At 38.1% G+C, this 21280-nt stretch overlaps 1 protein-coding gene across 1 annotated transcript in view; it reads right to left on the reverse strand.

The window, feature by feature from the left end:
* Positions 1-21280, reverse strand: part of helz (helicase with zinc finger) — a 54739-nt gene that overhangs the window by 20093 nt on the left and 13366 nt on the right. The window contains exons 11-21 of the mRNA XM_067497656.1: positions 20704-20859; positions 20210-20480; positions 18194-18320; positions 17818-18030; positions 16082-16212; positions 13271-13450; positions 10219-10320; positions 9710-9888; positions 4725-4843; positions 3319-3464; positions 2561-2708 (exon numbers count right to left, since the gene is read on the reverse strand). Coding sequence (XP_067353757.1) covers positions 2561-2708; positions 3319-3464; positions 4725-4843; positions 9710-9888; positions 10219-10320; positions 13271-13450; positions 16082-16212; positions 17818-18030; positions 18194-18320; positions 20210-20480; positions 20704-20859 — 1772 coding nt within the window. The remainder of the gene's footprint in view (positions 1-2560; positions 2709-3318; positions 3465-4724; positions 4844-9709; positions 9889-10218; positions 10321-13270; positions 13451-16081; positions 16213-17817; positions 18031-18193; positions 18321-20209; positions 20481-20703; positions 20860-21280) is intronic.

The following is a 21280-nucleotide window of genomic DNA, read 5'->3' on the forward strand; positions in this document are numbered from 1 at the left end:
TAATATAAACCATTTGACAAGTTTGCTTTATCAGTGAGATGGGCAATGACAGGCTTGACTGTTTGGGATCAAAACCATGAACGGCCTTGTTTTAATTGGTTGAAAAATGTCAACAAAGGGTCAGGTGTCAGACAAAGCCAATGACCACAACTAAGTGATTCCACAGAGGAACCAATCAGAAGCTATGTCTGTCAGCAAATCATATATCACAGTTGTCAAATGTAGCTCATGGCTGCTCACCTAATTAAATTTATGGGTTTCATCTTCAATTATGATTAAAACACAGCAGGTGATCCAATTTATGGTGATGAGGCAAACAGTGTCGAGTTTTATATAACCACTCTGCTTTCAACATCAGTCAAATAGCCTCAACTGTGTAATCTTAATTAAATGCCATTATAATAAATTTGTATATTATTTATATAAAATCGATGTCTACGGCCATGCATGGTGCATGTATCACCATAAACTCAACTAAATAAATAGATGGAAAAGTTGATGTAGTTTTATACTTTGATAAATGCCTGCTTCCCAGAGGCGGAGAAGTATTTTGCGTTAAAGTTTCGCTCTAGATGTAAAAGACATCAAAATTACCACAGCAGACTTTATGGGGATTTAACAGAATTCATTAAATGCATTTTCCACATAGCAAATACCTAGAAAATGCCTCATTAAAGCAACACACATGCTGATCATGCTGTCACGATACCAAAATTACAATCTTGACACCTACATACCACAATACAAATACTAACATGATGATACTATAAGGTAACACTTAAAAATAAAATAAAATCTAAAAACAAAGGAATATTAGATGAGAGAACATTAAACCTAGTGTAAAAAAAATAAAATAAAAAAAACCTCCAGGAAATGCATACAGAAAATTCACTCAATAGAGCACAGACCTTTGCCAAGGAGATATACTGACTCATTTGTAATAAGACTAGCTCAATGCACTACTGTAGCATCCAAACTAATCTTGGGTGTGTGCTGAATCACCATTAAGTGCTTACAGCAAATGCTTTAATTCCCATGCTCATAGGTGTACTTTTAAAGCACACCTCATTTTTCAGGAGTGACTTGATGCAAATAATGGAGGCCCTGTTCCTAGGTGAACTATCTTGACTCACATACAGTTTTTGTTTGGCTCAGTTGCTCTGTACAAACAGTATACAGCTTCCGAAAGCCTGTTCAAACCAGGGGGCTTTAATGTCGTTTGGTGAGTGAAACAATTAACTCAGGTTTAAAAAAAAAAGGGAAAAAAAGAAAAACAGTCCGCTGTTTCGTTGGTACACTTGGACAAACAACAGGACAAGGACCAACCTCTGCTAAGCTCCGGTATTGTATTACTTCACATTATCCCGGGTTATCAAAGACTAATGTTTGTCGCTATTGTTTCAAGATTAACTTGAAAAATCCTCAGCAATTTTCCTCACCAGAACCACGCTCCAGCTACAGTTTTTCCTCAGCTTCAGCTTTGGGGTAGCTGGCTCTAAGCTGACCCTTCACCCGCTCCAGAATAACAGGTAAGTGTGAAAAACACTGTTGCTTAGTCACAGTAAAAGCAAGCTAAAGCCACCTAAACTTATATCACAATTCCACGTTTACACATATTGTTAATGTGAATTTACAAGTATTAAAGTTACTTTTTTATTTATAACAAACGTATTTCTAGCATCATTTCATGCTGCTGTTCATCTGCACTGCATAATGCTGTACACAGACAGCCTTCTATTATTTAGCCTCACTGATACATGTGCTGGGCTCAGTAATAGAAACACGTCATTATAAGGTAATAAAATTCAACAGATTCACAATGACCTCAGTGTAAACAGATTCCAAAAAGTTAAAATTTCCGGTTCACAAATGAAATAAGCTAATAAGCTGACAACTGAGCGGACAGTAGGGGAATGAATGGGGGGGTTCTCTGTATAGAAAACATGGAAGGATCTGAGTGTCTCTTCATTAATAAATACTACCCGACTTATTGTTGGTCAACACCCATTGATAATTGAAGGTTTCCTTTAAAGTTGGATTGATGTTGGCTCCCTTCATGCGAATAATTCTTTTACAAATAGGTTCTGTCCATGGACTAACCCTTACTATTGGCTGTATGAAATAAAAAATTGATGCCATATTCACTTTGTGTAGCAGCTTTGTTGTGCGTCGAAAAGAGTTCCTGCACTTCTAACCATGGTTCTCTACACCATAAGAGCTTTCTGTAGAGCATTGACCAATTTTCTTTAAAGGTTGGAGAGTACATATAAATACAAAATTCCTATATGGCAGGTGTACTCATTTACCTAACATTTACCCAAATACAATATTACTAATTGCCTGTAATTTATACAGAGAACGAGAAATTAAAACCTCAATATGAAAACGAGCAGACTCGTAGCTTAACTTGGCAAGATGCCAGTGCTTTTTGTTTTTTTACATTTTGACAGCTGATGCAAAATGTGTTTTCCTCTCTACACATGTGCTTGATCAACAATAAACAACTCTAGAGAGACATACTCTACTTTCTTTTGTTTGTAAAATCTTTTTAATAGCATACCTCAGCGTTATTGTAGTAGGCAGTGCTGTTCTTCTCCTGGACATCTTCTCCTCTAGCTGTGAAGAAGGTCAAAGGGTAAAAGTCCTTATGGGAGGGCTGTTTCCCACTTGCCATTAGTTTCCCATCATAAAATAACTCTGAGGTGTAGCTGCAGAAAAAGTAGAAGTGTACAGGGTAAAGAAAAGAAATTGTAAATGAGGATGTTTTTGAAAGGGAATTAATCACAATAAGGGCAATGAGACACAACCAAAGGTAATAACATTTTAAGGTTGAAGAATTCAATACATCATTTGATACACATTTCTCTGCAAGTCTGGCATATCTGAGGTTTGGGAGTTTATTCAACTCTGGAGTGAAATTCTGTAGAACTGACCAGTAGCTGCTCATAAAGCATTTCTCATTATGAACTCGGCACTCTGTAGAGCTGTGATAAAAAACACTTTCCTCTGTAGAGCTGAAATGGGGCATTTTTTATACCAAATTTAACCCTTTTTTGTTTGACAAGCCTTCACACTGGACTTCCTAGTTCATTCTTGATCTTCTAACTAGCACATGTAGCAACACAACCACACCTGGACAGCCCTGTGTGTTGATTTGTCACTAAGCTTTTGTCTACCTGAATACGTCCTTTTACCTTCATGTCTCCCCAGCACCAATTCCCCCTCGCCCTCTCACTACAGTATTTCTTCCTTTCTCCAACTTTTTAGCCCCTCCTTACACAGGTTCCACACAAGGCAGTGTTGAGGGCTCACACCTACTTGATGATAGCTTCATGGGACCGGTAGTTCTCACAAAGGAGGATGCGACAGGGGAATTCAGGAGGGTAGTGCTCATACAGTCGGTCCAGCAGTGACACATGTAGGTTACGCTCCCGCGCAAACTCACTGTACACAAATGGACTAAGCTGCAAATTGAGGGACAGAGAAAGGAGGAAGAGAAAGAGGAGGAGGTAAAATGCAATTAGTTTCAAAGCATGTCAGATACCACTTTGCACATTTATCCTTTCATTTTCTATTCAAATACATTTAAATTCAGTGAACAGAGTCAATTCAAAGTCATTATTTTTTAGACACTTTAATAGAATATTAGATAAAAATTATTCAGAAGGTGGTAGTGTAAATAGCAGGTAGTTATATAAAAAAGTGCAAGTACTGTTCCTTGGTTGCATTTTTTCAACAAATGTAATGTATTTACTGTTTTGTGGAGCTTCCAAGTTGTGCCTTATCCTGCCACAATTTGCTAACTCTCTCTCAGCTGGTGTTTACCATCAAAGAAACAGACCTTGAGTCACCATGATACCAGAGGAATTTACTCCAGTGATTTGATAGCAGTTTGAGAATGTGTCAAATTTGTATTATGTATGTGTTAGACAGACTTAATTATAGATCTGCTATAATATCCACACACTTACCGCCCGTAAGGTCCCACAAGGCAGAGTAGTATTTGATTGTTCGACACCAAATGACAGGTATCATTCAATTCTTCATCTTGATTAAAATATCACGGGCGGTATGTGTGTAAGTAAATCAACCATAAATCAATCAAAACAATATCAGAATGTAATGCCCTCTGGTTATACAGTAGTCAGTGTCATATGTGGCCATCTTCTCAGTGTGTTGAAATGAAATTAGCTACACATTGTGTACATCTGCAAAACTCTGCACACCCAAACAGATTCTTTTGCTCACTGAAATTTATAATACAAACTACAGTACCATGAGAAATTGTCAGCTAGCTTAAAAAATAGCAAAAGCAGTAAATTAATTAAAGCAATTATTGCGTGACAGACTCGTGCCTTGTCTTCATCCACTGTCTATTGTAATCCCGTATAAAAACCACGTGAGGAGCACCGTGAGAGTTTTATTCACTGTGTGGGCTTAGAAAGCTGTTAAGTGTTATCTGTGGTTGAAGTGGTCTCCTGAACCACTGCCCTCTTTTTGTTTTAAAATACACGGTGCATATTAAGTTTCTACTTTTAATTGTCACAGCTTTTATCTGCAGCCACGTTGCATTCCTTTATTTATTTTACAAGACAAAGCAAGATCAAACATGTGAGAGAATGAACAAAAGACGCCATAGTTCAGATCTTTTCCCACTGGGGGAAGTTTCAATCAAACCAGACTTCTTTAAACGGCCCTTGCTAACTGTTTGTACTTTGTACTACCTGCATGTGGTCTCCGGCCAGCACGATGCGGGTGGTCTTGCTAGCTAGTGCAAAAGGCATGATGGTTTCACACTCCATTGCCTGGGCTGCTTCATCCAATAGGATATGAGTGAACAAACCTGCAAAAACAAGGACACTAATATTAATCTACTTATTATTACATTAGGTAAATATGTGCTCAGTACATTTGTACTGCTGCCGAAATGCAAAATTTAGTATCCTCTTAATAAAAATAGTAATAATAATATACACAGATATAATAGTAGCAACAAAACTCAGAATATCTTTACTCTGTAGCCTCACTGAAATTGTTAGGGATTTAAAAATTTTCCTACTTTCCACAAAGGTGGTGACATTGTGATATTGCTTTGGTGAGTAGCAGAGAAGATACATATTTGAAAAACAGTTGAATCTTTTGGGCTCAATAAGGAAAACTTTTGGCCATTTATCCAATTTAAAATTATGCCATTTTTATAAGATGTGTTGTGTGATTTTATTGTATTTATGTTTACAATAGTGTTTTCATATATTTTTCGTTGTGAGGGGGCTTGGTGGCTCAATGGGTAGAGCATCCAGTTGGGATGCAGAAGGCAGCAGAGTCGAATCCCACCCCACCAGCTGCGGCCACGACCAGCCATCAAGCGTCACCTTCGTCCCGGTCCCGAGCCCAGACAAAATAAGAGGGTTGCAGCAGGAAGGGCATTTGGCTTAAAAACATGTTCCGCTGTGGTGACCCCTGAAGGGCCAAGCTGAAAGCCGTTGATCTTTGTATGTTTTTCCTTGTATGGTGTGGTAGAACAACAGTGTGTGTCTCTATTAGGTTTAAACACACTTTGTTAATCTGATAATGAGACCTATGATTTTGATATTGTCTAGTTCTGGTAGATATATAACTGTAAACATATATAACTTAAACACCAGTAAGACAGAGGAGATGGTGACAGACTTGAGGAGAACGACGCTACCTCCAACACCAGTGAACATCCAGGGCTTGGACATGGAGACAGTGGACAGTTTTTAGTACCTTTCTGTACACCTCAGCCATAAACTGGACCGATCTCACAACACCAATGCCCTGTACAAGAAGGGTTAAAATCCCCTCCACCTTTTGAGGAGACTGATGTCCTTTGTGAAAGCTTCTACTGATGTCATTCAATGACTGTGGTAGGTTCAGCTATCAACTAGGCTGTTGTCTGCTAGTGTGCAGGCACCACTGGCAGAAAGACACTGAACAATCTGGTAAGGAGAGCAAGCTCTGTCCTGGGTTGCCCGCTGGACTTTGTGGAGGAAGTGGTTGAGAGGAGGATGTTAGCCAAGCTGACATCCATTATGGACAATACTTCTCACCCACTGCATCTGACAGTTGAGGCTCTGTGCAGCTCATTCAGAGGCAGACTGATACACCCTCAGTGTAGTAAGGAGCAGTACCACAGATCTTTCATTCCCAAGACTGTAAGGCTGTGCAACTCAACAGTTTAGCTGAATCTCTCTAGCCAACCTTGATTTCTGTAAATTCTCTTTTTGGTATGGGATTCTGTTTCTTTGTTTTAGTGATGTGTTTGTATGCACACTGTATATTCCACTTTTTTGTAAATACTTGAAAAACAGCTTTTTGCACTGTACATCGTCCCTCTAAGCTGCTTAAGTAAATTTGATCTCATGTTATAACTACACACATCAATTATCATAGCCCCAGATTTTAAGTATCATTATTTCAAAGTTTATCTAGCTATATCTAGCGAGTGAATTTAGCAAAATCTAAGGATTCTTTACAAAAATACGCAAAACCAGTATTGTCAACATTTTTACATCAACAGATTTATAAACAAGTTTATTTAGAAACATTAAAACCATGTAACTACTGCTAATGTGCCATCTTCCCATGTCTTTTAACCAGATCTGGGAACCAAAGTCAGGGTTCTCTAGACATTTTCAAAAAGATTGAATACTAGCCTAACCCTGTTATAAAAGGCTCAAACTGTGCTCGGCAGTGTGTGGGGAGGGGATGAAACGGCATGGCAAATGAGTGCTGGATTGGGGAGGAGAGGTTGATTAACAACTAGAAAACAGCACCTAATGCCCAAACACCATTTCCACAGAAAAGTAGATGCATATATATTTTTTAAAATTTTTTATCACCAAACAAGAATATTAATTGCTCAACAATGCAGTCATAGAGATATCTTTAGATTTGATAACTCTTAAATCACATTCTTAATTACTGAGGTCGGGCACTTAAGTTGACCTCTCCTAAAACTTGTTGTCAACACAAGCCCTGCTGCTTCTGTCCTACTTGCTCTTTTTCTTCAAACCACACAGATACGTAATGGCCAAATAACGCTGACAAATTATGTACATGGGTCATTGCAAATGGGAATGTTTCCCCTGGCAGGAAAGCAGAGAAACAAACAGACAAAGAGGCAGACATGAAGGAACATGTTGCCTAATGTTACACTTGGGACATAGCAGCCTAGCGTTGGGAAAGGGCCTCTAAACCAGTGGTGGAAATTACATTTCTGCAGCTGCTATCTGTCTGTCATTGGGATAATTATGGTGTTTCAATTTCAACAAAACAGTGGTAAGAGAAAGAAGAAGCCAGGATAATAAGCAAAGGTGATAGTGATCTGAAGCAAATTGTAGCAGAAGTGATTTGGGGGAGAAATTACTGTTAAATAATAAATGTCAACTCCTTCACCTTATCCACCCGATCTCTCACATTCTCCTTTTCACAGTCTCTTTCTACCCTTTTCACACTGTAAAAGTGACTTAGAAAATTTGATCTGCGAGTGTAAAACGGTCTATGCATGTAACTCAACGCCATGAAAGAATTTTGGACAAATAAGAATATAAAAATTATTAGGAGCCAACTGAATTTTAGATAAGAAAATTATTGACAAAAATATACGCTTTAGTTTAGAATGTGTATCACCAAGCTGTAAGATGTAGTAGCCTCCAGACTGATGAATATTTACCTGAGCTTCTGCACAAGTCTGCTGAAAGGGGAAAATACAGCATCATTGTTGAAAGGGTCCATTCCTCCTTTACCTTCAAATCAATTTACTCACAGCAGTTTGTTTATACAGTGGTTTATATAACAAGGTAAATTCTTTTTGGTTAGGAAATAATCAAAATAGTACAATCATTACAATTTTATTACTGTCATGGGATTCACCATTGACAAAAATGTGTTTGATCATGAACAACAGCTGCCTGTGTGGAAGACAAACACATAGAGCTGAACACCAATCACTCTGGGGAGACATCTTTAAAAAAAATGTCTTGTCTACCTGACACCTTAAGATTATTCTTGAATACAAAATTTGCCTCTTAAGCTTTTGTCAGCTGAGAACCAGGTAGAACATCCACATTATCAACTAAAAGTAAGGCTACTCTTTGTTTTAAATAATACACTTTAAGGTAAAATAACAAGCATGAGAATTTCACTTTCTATTGGTGGAATAGCTGGGAAATATATTTATTTGTGCATGACAGTGGGGTTTTTTTTTGTTTGTTTTTTTGCCAAACCCATATAGAAATACAAAACTAAGCATGTACAGTTTCTACATAACAGGCCCCATAAGTAGACCATAAAGAAAGGGGAAGATCAACAAACCAACAATTAAATATAGCTTAATCATCTTAGGGGTACCTGTGTGTTTGGGGTGGAAGATTTGTTATCGCTACTTAGTAGACTCGCTCGCTCCCAATTGCCTCGTTTCCTTGTGATTTTCATCACCGTCAAACATTAGGAGAGCGGGAGAGATGAGACGTGGGGAGGAGGGCTAATGATGTAAAGTACATTAGAAAAAGGCAGATGGTGTTCCCAAGCAACAGACAAAGCCCCTTCCCCTGACATATTAGAGTCAGTTATTACCCTGCACTGACAAATTGGTTTGTTTCCATGTCTTTAACACAACTTAAATGAGTTCCATCCCTCTCTAAATGGTGGGCCCCTTCAAGCGCATAATACCAGATTCACTGGGGTTGACCAAAGAACAGGAAACTGAGCAGTAAATACAATCTTACTTAAATTTGTCATCTTTTTGTTTGTGGGTTGGCTCAATTCTGTTATTTTATAACAATAAAGACTTTATGTTTTGTTTTTACTGTGATGGTGTGCCAACTATTTAAAATTACATTTTTCAAATTAATCAAATGCTAACTGAACACTGTAAATTGTATTTTTTTAGTTTCTCTAAACTAGGGGTCTCCATCCAAGCTTTTGTCCCCTGAGAGCTACTTTTAAAAAAATCACAATGGCTGAGAGCTATTCATGTTTTGTAACTTTTATTCTCCTAGCTTATTTCAACCCAAACAAACTGATATGCTGTTTTCCTGAACCTTTACAAAATATAGGCGTCCACAACATACAATTTGCAGTAAAGCAAAAATATTTCGGTATGTATTTTTGGAGGGGCTGCTGCACGAGGACTGTGCTGCCTTGTGAGTGCTTTGGGACGTGGGAGGGCCCCCAGAGGGGGGCACCCTCTGCTCATCGAGAAGAGTGAGAACAAAACGTGCTTTTACATCCAGTAACACCAGAAAAAGTTGCTTTTTTGGAAAAAAGTTGCTAGAGGCGTCTGAATACTGGCTAAATATATTGTCAAAGTCACTAAGTTGGCAACACTGATCACCACCAAGTAACCACTAAAATTTGACTAATCAAGTTTTCAAATTTATGTAGGATTCATAACCTTTTGGCGAGCTAATCGGAAAGTGGTTGGATCATTAATACTGCTACTATTGTAAGCATTTGCAGAACCATCTGCTGTAAAATGTTTTATTTATGTACAACTGGGAAACCCTGGCATATATAAACCTCTTTTAGTAATATTACTCGATGTAATATTAGTTGTTTTGTTTTTTTTTTACCTCGGTAATACCCAAGGTAAATTAGCAAAGACAGTAAACTGCTGAAGGTAATGGCTAACCATCATAAGACATCTTGTAATTGAAAGAACTTAGTATATTTTCATGCGACTCACCAGGCTCCAAGTCAAGCTGGCAGAGGTATTGAGAGGTGCTGAGGGTGACCACGACTACACGGTGCCTGAGGATGTCCTCCCTTGTGGGCATCTGGAAAGTGACCTGTGTGCTGGAGATGAGACAGTACTGCTGGACTACTGGGTGGACCGTCTTCACCCAGCGGTTTCTGAAGTATACCCTGGAAAGGGAGAGACAAGTGAACAAAGATTAGGAAAAAAAAAACTAGTTGTGATAAACAAAAGTAACTTTCCAATGCCGTTTCAAAACTTCAATTTGTGTTTGTGTTGTCCAAATCAGAAGTACTAGTCGGTTTCTCTTGCAATGCACAGAACTGTCCAGTTCAGGGGGATTTCTTTTAACTTTTTACTCAACTCCAAGACAATTCTGTTTATAGACCTAAAAGCTGTGATTAAGGATGCTGACTTAGACGCGATGTGAAATTTCTTTGAGGTGCTCCTTTGGAACAATAGAGAATACTACCATATACTATTTTTGTGTGTTTTCTTACCTGAGAGGTTTGGCATGTGGATTGCCTGCTTCAACGTAAGGATGAAGATAGTCCTTAATATAAAGGTCAGCTGCACTGTTCGAGTGGGTGCACATCAGGACCCTGTAGAAGCAAAAAGGAAACCGTGTCAGACCTAAACCATGATGCTGCAGTTAGACATGGCAGATCATGGAGGCACATCTGCTTGATCAGATATGATTTAGGACTAGGGGTGGGTTCTGATAGCTGGTTCCATTTTGGACCTATTACCAAATAGGCAAAATGCCCAATTTGTTAAGGTCTGCAGCCTAACAAATCCATTATGGGCACTTTCCTTCACAATCTATGTTAGCTAACATTTCACGCTACAAACACATAGCAGACAAGCTTGGTCCAGCACAGTCCAAAATCAATGAAACAACTAGGGGGATAGAAATCCTTTGTTTAAAGATGTATCTACGATTTAACATATTAAAAACAAGAACTTGTGTTGCTGTTACCTGTAACTTTTGAAAAAACTAAAAAGAACTTTTAAAAAAGCCTAGATGTCATATAATACTCAAATAGAACAATAAAGGTTTTAGATTTATTTTAATGAACACAGCCCAACTTAAACAATGAAATATGGGAGAAATAAGGTCTACCATTGCTATTTTATAAAACATTAAAAGTAAAGGAAATAGAATTACTTGACGCCATGCTGATTTACAGAAAAAACGGCAATTGCAGCGTTTTTGATCACTTATTAAAACTGATAGCTGCAAATCAGTATTTTATAGTTTGCCCATTTAAACAATGGTGAAACATAACAGTGACACATTTGAAGACAAAGCTTTGAGAACTGAACATGTACAATCACAATAACATAATGGGAACTTGACCAGGGTGCATGTGATGTCTTCTCCATTTTAAGACAATCATAAGCATAAAGCACTAGGTCCAAGGGGGTCACTTCCCCTGGTCTTGGCTTTTAAAATATCTATAATTCATCCTAAACATAGAATATTAAATGTATTCCTAGTGAAATGAAGAATGAATATTACATTGCAACACAGTTTTCAAAACCTCCTTTTCTTTTACATTACATAGATGCACCTCCTGTCTTATTAAAAACAATGTTAGCTTCTGTTCAGGGGACACTGTCCAAGGTATTGCATTTATTTTTCATAAAGACCAGGGAACCATTTATGTGCCTGTGCAACATAGCTGTGCTTCATGAGAAGTTGCAGGTTTTCTTGTGGATATGCGCACACAATGAGGGAGCTTGCTAATGAAGAAAAATGGCAGTAAATGAAAATCTGTTTTATTGCTAGACAACACTGTGTAGTCCACTGAAGTGACATATGTTGATTGATCAGAAGATGATAATGCACTACGGCAAGAAATGTGACAGTCAACCGAACCATGTGTATGGGCCACAAATTCATCCATGCAGCTAGCACACATTGCCTTCAAGTGATGCACTTTATTGCCAAAAGTATTCGCTCACCTGCCTTTAGACCCCTATGAACTTTAGTGACATCCCATTCTTAATCCATAGGGTTTAATATGACGTCGGCCCACCCTTTGCAGCTATAACAGTTTCAACTCTTCTGGGAAGGCTTTCCACAAGGTTTAGGAGTGTGTTTATGAAATACATAATACACAGTGCTCGCAGTCTTCGCTCTAATTCATCCTAAAGGTGTTCTATCGGGTTGAGGTCAGGACTCTGTATAGGCCAGTCAAGTTCTTCCACACCAAACTCACTCATACATGTCTTTACTGACCTTGCTTTGTGCACCTGAATTCATTTATTTGGATGGGTGAGCGAATACTTTTGGCAATATAGTGTAGCACAGACTCCAAAATACACAACCCTGAACTCTATGTACAATATGACCAAAATATCATATCACGATAATGATGTGTCATGGAAGAGCTTATTTACTGTAAATCAATTATATTACCACAAACAAGGATGATTTTTCATTACAATTGGAATTATACACTTGACAAAAAGGTACTATTTTTGATTGCTTTTTTTTCTCTTTGACTTAGAACCGTTGCTAATAGTTTCAATTAATATAGCAAACTTTGTGGCTCTCATCTAAATATTTTATCCGGACTGACATATGTAGTGTGTATTTAATAACAGAGTGGTGTCTGTTGTAGGCACAGGTGTGGTGATGCCAGAGCGTACATGACAAACACACATACCCTGTTCTGTCTTCTCGTTACTCTCCTTTCTGTGTGTTTTTATTGCTACTCTGCATGCATGCATGCAGCACTTAATCTGGTAATAAGCTGCCTCGCTCTGCACACAAAAAAAAAAAAAAAAAAAAAAAAGAGTGTGATTTGACACAGCCTTAAATGAACGATAGAGCACATTATAAAACATCATACATCCTCATACAATATATGGCGTCATATCACACAGCACAAGGACTGCAACACATGCCACAGATTGGCAATTTGCAGCTCAGTGTTTTCTTTCTATTTTAAATGTCAAACTCAAGGCTTCTGTTACCCTAGGGCTAACATCGAGGGCACAGCTGCCCTGCACCCCCTGCCCCCTCTATCACACCGACTGACTGACCTCCCTTACCATCTCTAGCATCAAGATGCGAACCTGATCCACACATTCCCATATTTCATATCTATATCCCCTAACAAATTCCAACACCTACAGCACACTTTAAAACACCTATTACTTACAGGGAGTGCCAGTAACTTGCATTTTCCCAGAAGGATGCTTGGGACATGAAGGTTGCCGATTGATCCCAGATCCAAGATGGTGTAAAGGATGATTAACATGTGGGTCAGCCTGATGCTGTTGAATTCTTGTGCATTGTATTAGTAGGTGTTTCTTGTATTATGACAAGATTTTTATCTTTATTCTTAAAAATAAATGCAAGTATGAAACTGACATTTCTTTGACAGGGCTTTACTTTACGAAACACTACCACAAGAGGCAAACATATTGGGAGGTTAAAAGTTGTAGGGCAATGTGTACATTTCCTGTTGGTTGCCCCTCGATACAAAACATATTTAATACATTAGGGGGGAAAAAATAGAAGAAAAAAAATACACAGACCTGCTGTGTTCTTGGCGGAGGATGTGCTTGACAGCTTGTGCCAGGGTGAAGGTCTTGCCAGTGCCGTAGGGCCCAATGATTAGAATTGGAGGCAGGGGGATAGAGATGGGTGTGGTGATGGCCAAGATGGCCTCTTTCTGCTTAGCATTCAGACGGGGATCCAGCTGCTCATCCCACTGCCTAAGGCCGGAGGGAAGATTAGAAAATTATTAGATGAATTAATAAATCAACTAATTAAATTACAGAATTATTTGCCATTTTCAAGCATTACATAAAACATTTCCCTATAAACAAGTAATAGTTTTAAACATGAAAGACACATTTAAGAGAAACATTTGCTTTTTTAATTAACTTCAGTGGGACATATAAAAAGTGAAAAAGAAAGTCTTGCAAAGAATGACAAATGCATGTCCAAACACAAATTTAAAATAACAGAAGTCTGTATCACTCAGGAGAGGGTGTAGTGGGTGCTTGAGAATATGAATTGAGTGGCGGCAAACACAAAGACCGATATAGAATATGGTCAAACCAGCTAACTGCCCATAGCCTATGTTTCTTTCTTTTCCATTCTACAGTATGAGCTTCATGTTTAAAGAGACATTAGACATTATATTATGCAGTTGATTGTAGGTTTGACATTTAAGCATTTAAGTGTCACATATGAACTCCATAGTGTTTCACACATGCAACGCGGAATGGTAGATCGCTTATGTCAGAAGTGTGAGACTCTGTTAAAAAAAGTCATCAGCACCCTAATTTGCTCACTTTAAACCCCATAGACAGGACAGAGAAGCATGCTCTATGCAGAAGCCCACGCACATAATGCAGACTTAGTACTGGGGGGCTCACAGGATAAACTCTGGATAAGAACATTTTCATTCTCACATACACCATATGGTCTCAAGATAAAGTCTAGAGACCACACTAGATACCAAACACTATGCAAAAGAATGCCAACACGTTACAAGGCATGTGCCACATGCATATCTTCTCACCAGAAAAATAAGAAGTGCCAGCAGGGAATATACCAAATACTTTAAATCGATGAAGTTCATATTAAGTAATACACAGGGGTAGGTGTATGTGTTCAAACAATACAAATGAGCTGGGCTGGGGGGCGAGGGATTCACATGTGATTTCATAAACATGCTCATATAAATTTTATCATGTGTTATGTGTGTGTTTGTCCCCCGGCATAACTGTCCTCATAGCAGAGATGACATCCTCTAAAGTTGTGAATTCACTAGAACCAACTGATTGCAATCCAACTGACCCACAGTTTGGGGGAATTAGAAATAATAAAGAGACAAAACAACTTGTCAACAACTTATTGTCAGCTCTATTTTCTCTTCAAAAGGCAATCAAACTAAAGGCAAACCAATCGACCGTCTGTGTACTTGCTTTGCTTGGGATGTAAAGTTGATTGACTGGTAAACACAGCTATTTGTTCTGGTGCATACTGCAGCACTGGGTGTTTGTCATTTAATTTATTATTTACACCTAAAATAAAATTTTGTTTGGTTTCCACCCGTACACTGACATGACTAATCATATTCATTCTCAATCACTGACTGGTGTGCGAAGCATAGAATTTCATTTATTAAAATAATACAGCCACATCTGGGTTATTAATTCAAAAAGGGAAAAATCTGTTTATATTTGCAGGGTGCCTCACATATATCTTCTGCCACCATGCAGGTTACCAGTAAATGTAAACATGACTGAAAAAATAAAAATAAATATTTTATATATATATACATATACATACATATATATATACATATATACATATATATATATATATATATATATATATATATATATATATATATATATATATATATATATATATATATATATATATATATACACACACACACACACACACACACACACACACACATATATATATATTTTTTTTTTTTCTCTTTCTCTAAAAAGAGAGAGAGAGAGAACTGGATTAGAGTATAACGGTTGTAGAGACAAAACAGTTTGGAATACGTTAGGGTTACAGTGTAAGGAGGGAGTTCATTAAGCACCACTTGGGGTGCAACCTTGACACCAATGTTAAAACCCTAGGCAAAAACAATAAAGAAGTAGTGAGCTTAAACTCTAGAGAAGTTCACATCTTTGATGTACTTATCCAAATTCCAATTAAAACAAAAGCCTACATCAATCATATTGTGGAGCCTAGATAAAGCAGCAGGCTTGAAAATCACAGGGGATTATACAGTATTTGACTTTGGTTCTAGTCAATAAAGATTACAGCCTTGCTCTCCTCACCTGTCCAACTTCACATCTGAAGCTGCTAGGAGCTCCCAGCCTGTCAGAATGGCCACCAAGTCAGCCAGTAAAGGAATATTCCATCAACTCTCAAATTGATGTGGTGGCCCCTTTGTGAGGGTATTTGTCAAGTTAATATGATGTGCAGGTATTAAAAAAGTTCCTGCATAATAAATGTGTTTAGGATTAGCAGCTTTTAATAAGAATGACTATGTATGCACATCTTTCTTCACTTTTAAAAACAATGTAAATGAAAGTTGTAGCCTTGTAGACAGTCAATCATCAGACAGTCTGCCATGTGTGGGTTTTCCTTGACTTAGTTTTTATTTGTTTGTATAGGACATCTTTTTTCATTGTGCAACAGTACTTCATCCCAGAATTAATGTGTGGGACCTCATGTTAAAAGAGGTGTTGGAACAGTTTTTCCCTTATACACAATATACTTTGTTTTTGTTTTAATATAAAAAAAATCTGAACAAATATAGAATAGTGCAAGCATGCATGTGTGTGTGATGGTGGAGTGCACACCTGTTGGGGCTCCAGGGGATGGTGGGGACAAGGCCAATGTCAGGGAAAAGAATGGTGTTATCTTTGATGCGATCCAGGGCATAGTGCATCTCACAGAGTGGCAGTCTGTTCAGCTGAAACTGGAGCTCCACCTGGAAAAGAGGAAAGGCCAAGAGTGTACTAAGCAGGCATTCAAATAAAATGTCATCTACCTGATCATCTGCAATCATCAACAATACAATTGAATTTATTACAGTACAAAAACCTTGGAACAATTGCTATTTTATGTGGGAATCGTAATTTATCTCTGGACTCTGGCTTTGGGTTTTCCTGATACAGATATCAGTTTTGCGTATGAGTACAATACTGCACTTGCAAAACTTGAACTTGTACGTAAAATTCCTCAGATGCTGCAGCCAATACCCCGTAACCTCACGTAGGTTGAGCAGGTATGTGGAAGTGGAACAATGGCTGTGGTTCAGAGTTGTTTAAAGATAAGTGAATATGGCAAAAGTAAAGCCGACTTTAAGCTCTGCTCTGCTAAAGATCCAGGTGCTAACAGTAATATTCATTAAAATTAATGAATTATTATGTTTAGTTTTTACAACCAACACTGGTTAAAACAGAGGAAGATCTGAAGTAACTGGTGCTTTACCTGAAGTTCTCTTTGTTTTTTTACCTCAACATTCCCCTTTACAATCTACAGTCCATGTTGGCTGCAAATCTCCATCCAGGATCTTATGTTATATCTGTGTTTTGTTACTTTTACTTTGTTATTTTTTGCTTTGTTTTCAAATAGTTTTTACTACCATGTCTATTTTGGCAGAAGAACAGGCAAGAATTTCAATGGGATTTGCAAATTTGTCTTCCGCTGAACTTTCAGTCGGGTGTGCACAAGTCTGCTATTACTATCATTTTAAAGTCATCTTTAAAAGTCGTCTTAAAAACAAATATGGGCTCCTAAGGGGTATACTATAAAGTATCTTTAGGATGAGTGTGGAAATTAGAGGGAGGGGGGAAATAAACAACAGATAAGAAGCAAGAGTGAACACTGTACGGAAGAAGGTGGGGAGGACAGACAAATCAAAAGAATGATATAAACAGCTAATACAACAGCAGGAAAGTCTGAGAGGAAATATGTGAGACTTAAAAACTTGACTTAAAAAAAACTTGACAGCGTGGAATATTGTATAAAACCACAGAGGAGACAGGGAAATGAAATTGTAGCACAGGGCAGCATTAGCAGAAGAATAAGAAGATTATGTTCCCAGAGTGATAGGATAAGAGTAGTTTTGATAACTGTTAACACAGCGCCTCGTTTCCTCTGCCGACATTCAGGCTGGAAGGGAGAAAAATATCACACTGAATGAAGCTGCTGAAGGTAGAGTTATTCAATAAAAGGGAGGTTTTCTCAGAACCAGAGAACTTCAGTCAAAACACTGCAGTCAATGCACACACAGACACAAATACACACACAACCTTTCTTGGAAAGATTCGGCTTCTGTGCTTTAACATTATGAAAAAAGGCTTATCAGTAGGTGAACCTTTCATTCTATCTTCCAAAGCCTTGACAACAGAAGAAACAAACCGTAAGCAGTGTGTTAAATAACATCTGCTAGGTTGTACTAATAATGCTTGTATTGCAAGCTACTCTGCAGTAAATGTGCTTGTCTTATTTAAAATGTGGTGGGAACAACACAGAAAAGCCTCAAAATAAAGCCCACATGTGTCTCTATGTTCTTTCATGCTACCAATACCTGTATTTCTCTGTCAGGCAGTAGCCCTAGCTCCTCACAGCAGTCCTTGCAGATCCTTAGGAAAATGTACTCCTTGGTCTTCTCCTCAATCACAGCTTCGTAAACGCGCTCTTTGACCCCAGGAGGCGGCTGGCTGCTGAAACCTTCACGGCCCAGTGGCAGCAGCAGGACAGAATTTACCTTGGTCATCACTAGCCTTCCAGCCAGTGTGTCCTAAGTTTAAAAAAACAAAACAAAACAACAAAACAACAGTGCTCAGGGTAGTTCCACGCTTAACAGAGCAAGTGCAGAAAGCCATCTCTGAAGAATCTCAGAAAGTGCAAAATCCACTGTGGCTTGTTTGTGTGGCAGTTACCAGTGCAAACGATCAATTTACCTCAGAAAGTGTTTCAGTGAGCTTGAAGCGTGCAAAGAGTTGCCCATTTTGGGCATACTTGGCTCCAACAGAAATGCCAGTCAGCATAAAGCTGGTGACCAGCTGGAGGTTGACTTTGATGTTAAACCTGTGAAGACACACATGGGCACTTGGTTATACTTGAGGAGAGCTTAAAGAAAAATTAAAAGCAAGCTAAATATTGCATTTTGACAGTCTTGTGAAAGCAGTTAATTAGGATACTCCAATTAACTACCAGACCATCAGTATATCACACAGGGGAAGCTGCTAGTTTAAATGTAATAAAAGGAGCCAATGAGACTGGCTATGGCAGATAGCAGCCCCACACCAACTACAGACACACCCACTGAAAATGCATGATCATATATTTCTCACATTGCTAAATACACAATATGTGCCTTAAGCATCCTGACCATTCACCTGTATGTTGCTTATTTATTGGCAGCACATTGAAAGAAGTCTGATATACACTGTTAATGTGAGCACTGACTGCTGATAGTGCAAGAGAAGGTCACATGCCCACTGCAGCTGGAAATCATAAGGTCTGGAGGAAATGTATAATTAAAGCAACCACATCATATATAAAAAAATATATTTACCATCATTTTGTAAAAGTTGTACAAATTCTTCAAAATGTAAGGTCACCTGAATAAAAAATTGTCATCGAAGAACCTAAAAAGCAGCCAAATTATGTTTTGATTTGTCAGTTGTACAGGAAACAAAAAACAACCATGCACACACATAGCTTAGGTGTGCACATATTTAGTGGAAAATATAAGCACATTCAGAAAAATATCACATTTCCAGATTGTCTTGCTGGCCTCTATTGGGTCTAAAATGATGAAATAGTAAGAAATATTGGTGATGAACACTGATGGATGACCAACTTACACAGATAAGATTCTGTATTTATTTGCAAATAGTAGTGTTACACAACCCAAAGGACTCTTGAGGTTTTTTGTTATGGGTTTGCATCAGCTTTCTGGGCAAACTCTTAAATAGGGAAACATCAGGGCAAAACAAACTTGCCCTCCTGATACAAGACTGCTAAATGGGAGGATCTTACTGTCTTCAAACAAGTAGTTTGAAATTTGTTGTAGTTAGTTATTCCAAGATAGTTTTTTAAGTTTTTCAGCTGAAACCAAACCCGCAGGCAGCATTAGAAACTGAATGTTTTAATAGCAGAAAGATTATTTATATGCATAATAGAAATGCAAAAACAAACAAACAAAAAAAAAAACACTGCAGTTACAGGAAGGGATCCATTATTCAAATCCTTATCAAGTCAAATGACCCTGAGTCATGAGACAAGATCAATTTAAAGCAAAGGGAAAGCTGAGACATTTAAAAGTCTCAGGGAGGCACTTACACTGAATGTGGGATGTCTCTGTTAGTGATATTCTACTAGTAATCAGCATGGCATGTTGTTAACCCTGTAAAGCAGCAGTTGAGAACGTCTTTGTTTTTAAAAAGGCCCAAATCAAGAGGCCATTCTCAAGGAAAACGCCATTTCCTTCCCTGCCTCTTGGTAATCCCCTTAGACATGTTATTAGAAGGCACTGACCGTGTGAATCAAGCTGGGTGTAAGAGACATACAGTATACACACAACAAATCCACAAAGGTGGAGTCTGACACCTTGTGGTGGTTGACATGGCACGCAGTTGAGCATAAGCACCTACTTATCACATTTAAAGCACATATATTTTGGCCAGTATACAAAATTAAGCCAATGTAAGCATCTCAGGTTTTTGTTGTCTTTAAGTTTTTATATATGCACATTCTCTATATTATTTCTCTTTTGTACTTAAATGGTTTTGTTCATTATTATTACTACTTTTTTTACTACTATTATTATCATTTTAGATATATTGTTATTTACATATTTTAACTCTTTAATATTAATGTTGTTTGGATAAGAATTTATGGAAAATCTCTCTTATTATCCTAAGAAAAAAAACAACAACAAAAAATTAAAAATAAGCATAAAAAACACTCACTTGCTAACTTCCTTATATTGTGCAATCTCCTCTATGTAGAGCAGGTCATGCAGCCGAGCCTGGTAGTTGTCTTTGGTCAGAGTCTTGTCCAAGACTGACTGGGTGAAGAGCTGGTCAGCAGACAGAGGGATCTGATATCGGGAGAGAAGGCTGCGCTCCAGATCAGCCATCATCTCATTAGGAATGAATTCTACAATGGTCTTACAGGAAGAATCCCAGCGCTTTGCAGTCATTAAGAGCTGCTGCCTGGCTGCCATCAGGTGTTCTAGGTCTAAAGGAAAAAGGGATAAGAGGATGAGTATGAGCAACTGTTGGAATTACTTTCTGAACCAATCTTGCGCTAAGAAACATAATTACAACGCAATCCACACATGGTTTCAATGTATAACAGTATGATACACAGTGTCATGGATATCTGAATATGTGTTTTGTAATAAACACTCAGGGCCCTTGAGTGTAATAGCCTTCTTGAGTACCTCCATGCATAAACATACCTTCAATAGAGGCAGCATCCACCATGATCCGCTTCATCAGGACAGGTTCTGAGCCAAAGTCAAAAACTACAGTCTGTCTGAAGGTACCAAAGATCTCTGTGCTGAAGCCCACTGCTATCTTGTAGATACAGTGGTCCAGGCCATTGTCTGCTGCCACTGTGAGAGCAGCAAATTTTACTGAAGTTAATTTAAACTTGCAATTCATCGATGACAAAACAAGAGATGTAACTTCAACATTAATTTAAATCAAAGGGAATTCAAGAAAGATTGCAGTCATCTGCAAAAATAATTAGAATAGAATTAGGATCACCGAAATACAACATTTATGTTCTCAACATTTACATTACAATGTGTTGTAAAGACTTTTTAATTACCTTAAATTGATAAAATCTAAAGCAGTTATCACATATAAACTCACTCCATGCTAGAAGCACTCTGCTGTAGGAAGAACAGTGTTTTTGTAACAGGAACCCCCCTGTCTTCAACACGCCTACTCTTCACTTTGAATTCTCTGGACATTTCACTTCTCTGGCCACAGATGGGCTTTGACATTAACCGGACTTCGTTTTACAGGCCT

Source organism: Channa argus, chromosome 3 (genome assembly GCF_033026475.1).
Source record: "Channa argus isolate prfri chromosome 3, Channa argus male v1.0, whole genome shotgun sequence".
In the NCBI taxonomy this organism is placed as follows: domain Eukaryota; kingdom Metazoa; phylum Chordata; class Actinopteri; order Anabantiformes; family Channidae; genus Channa; species Channa argus.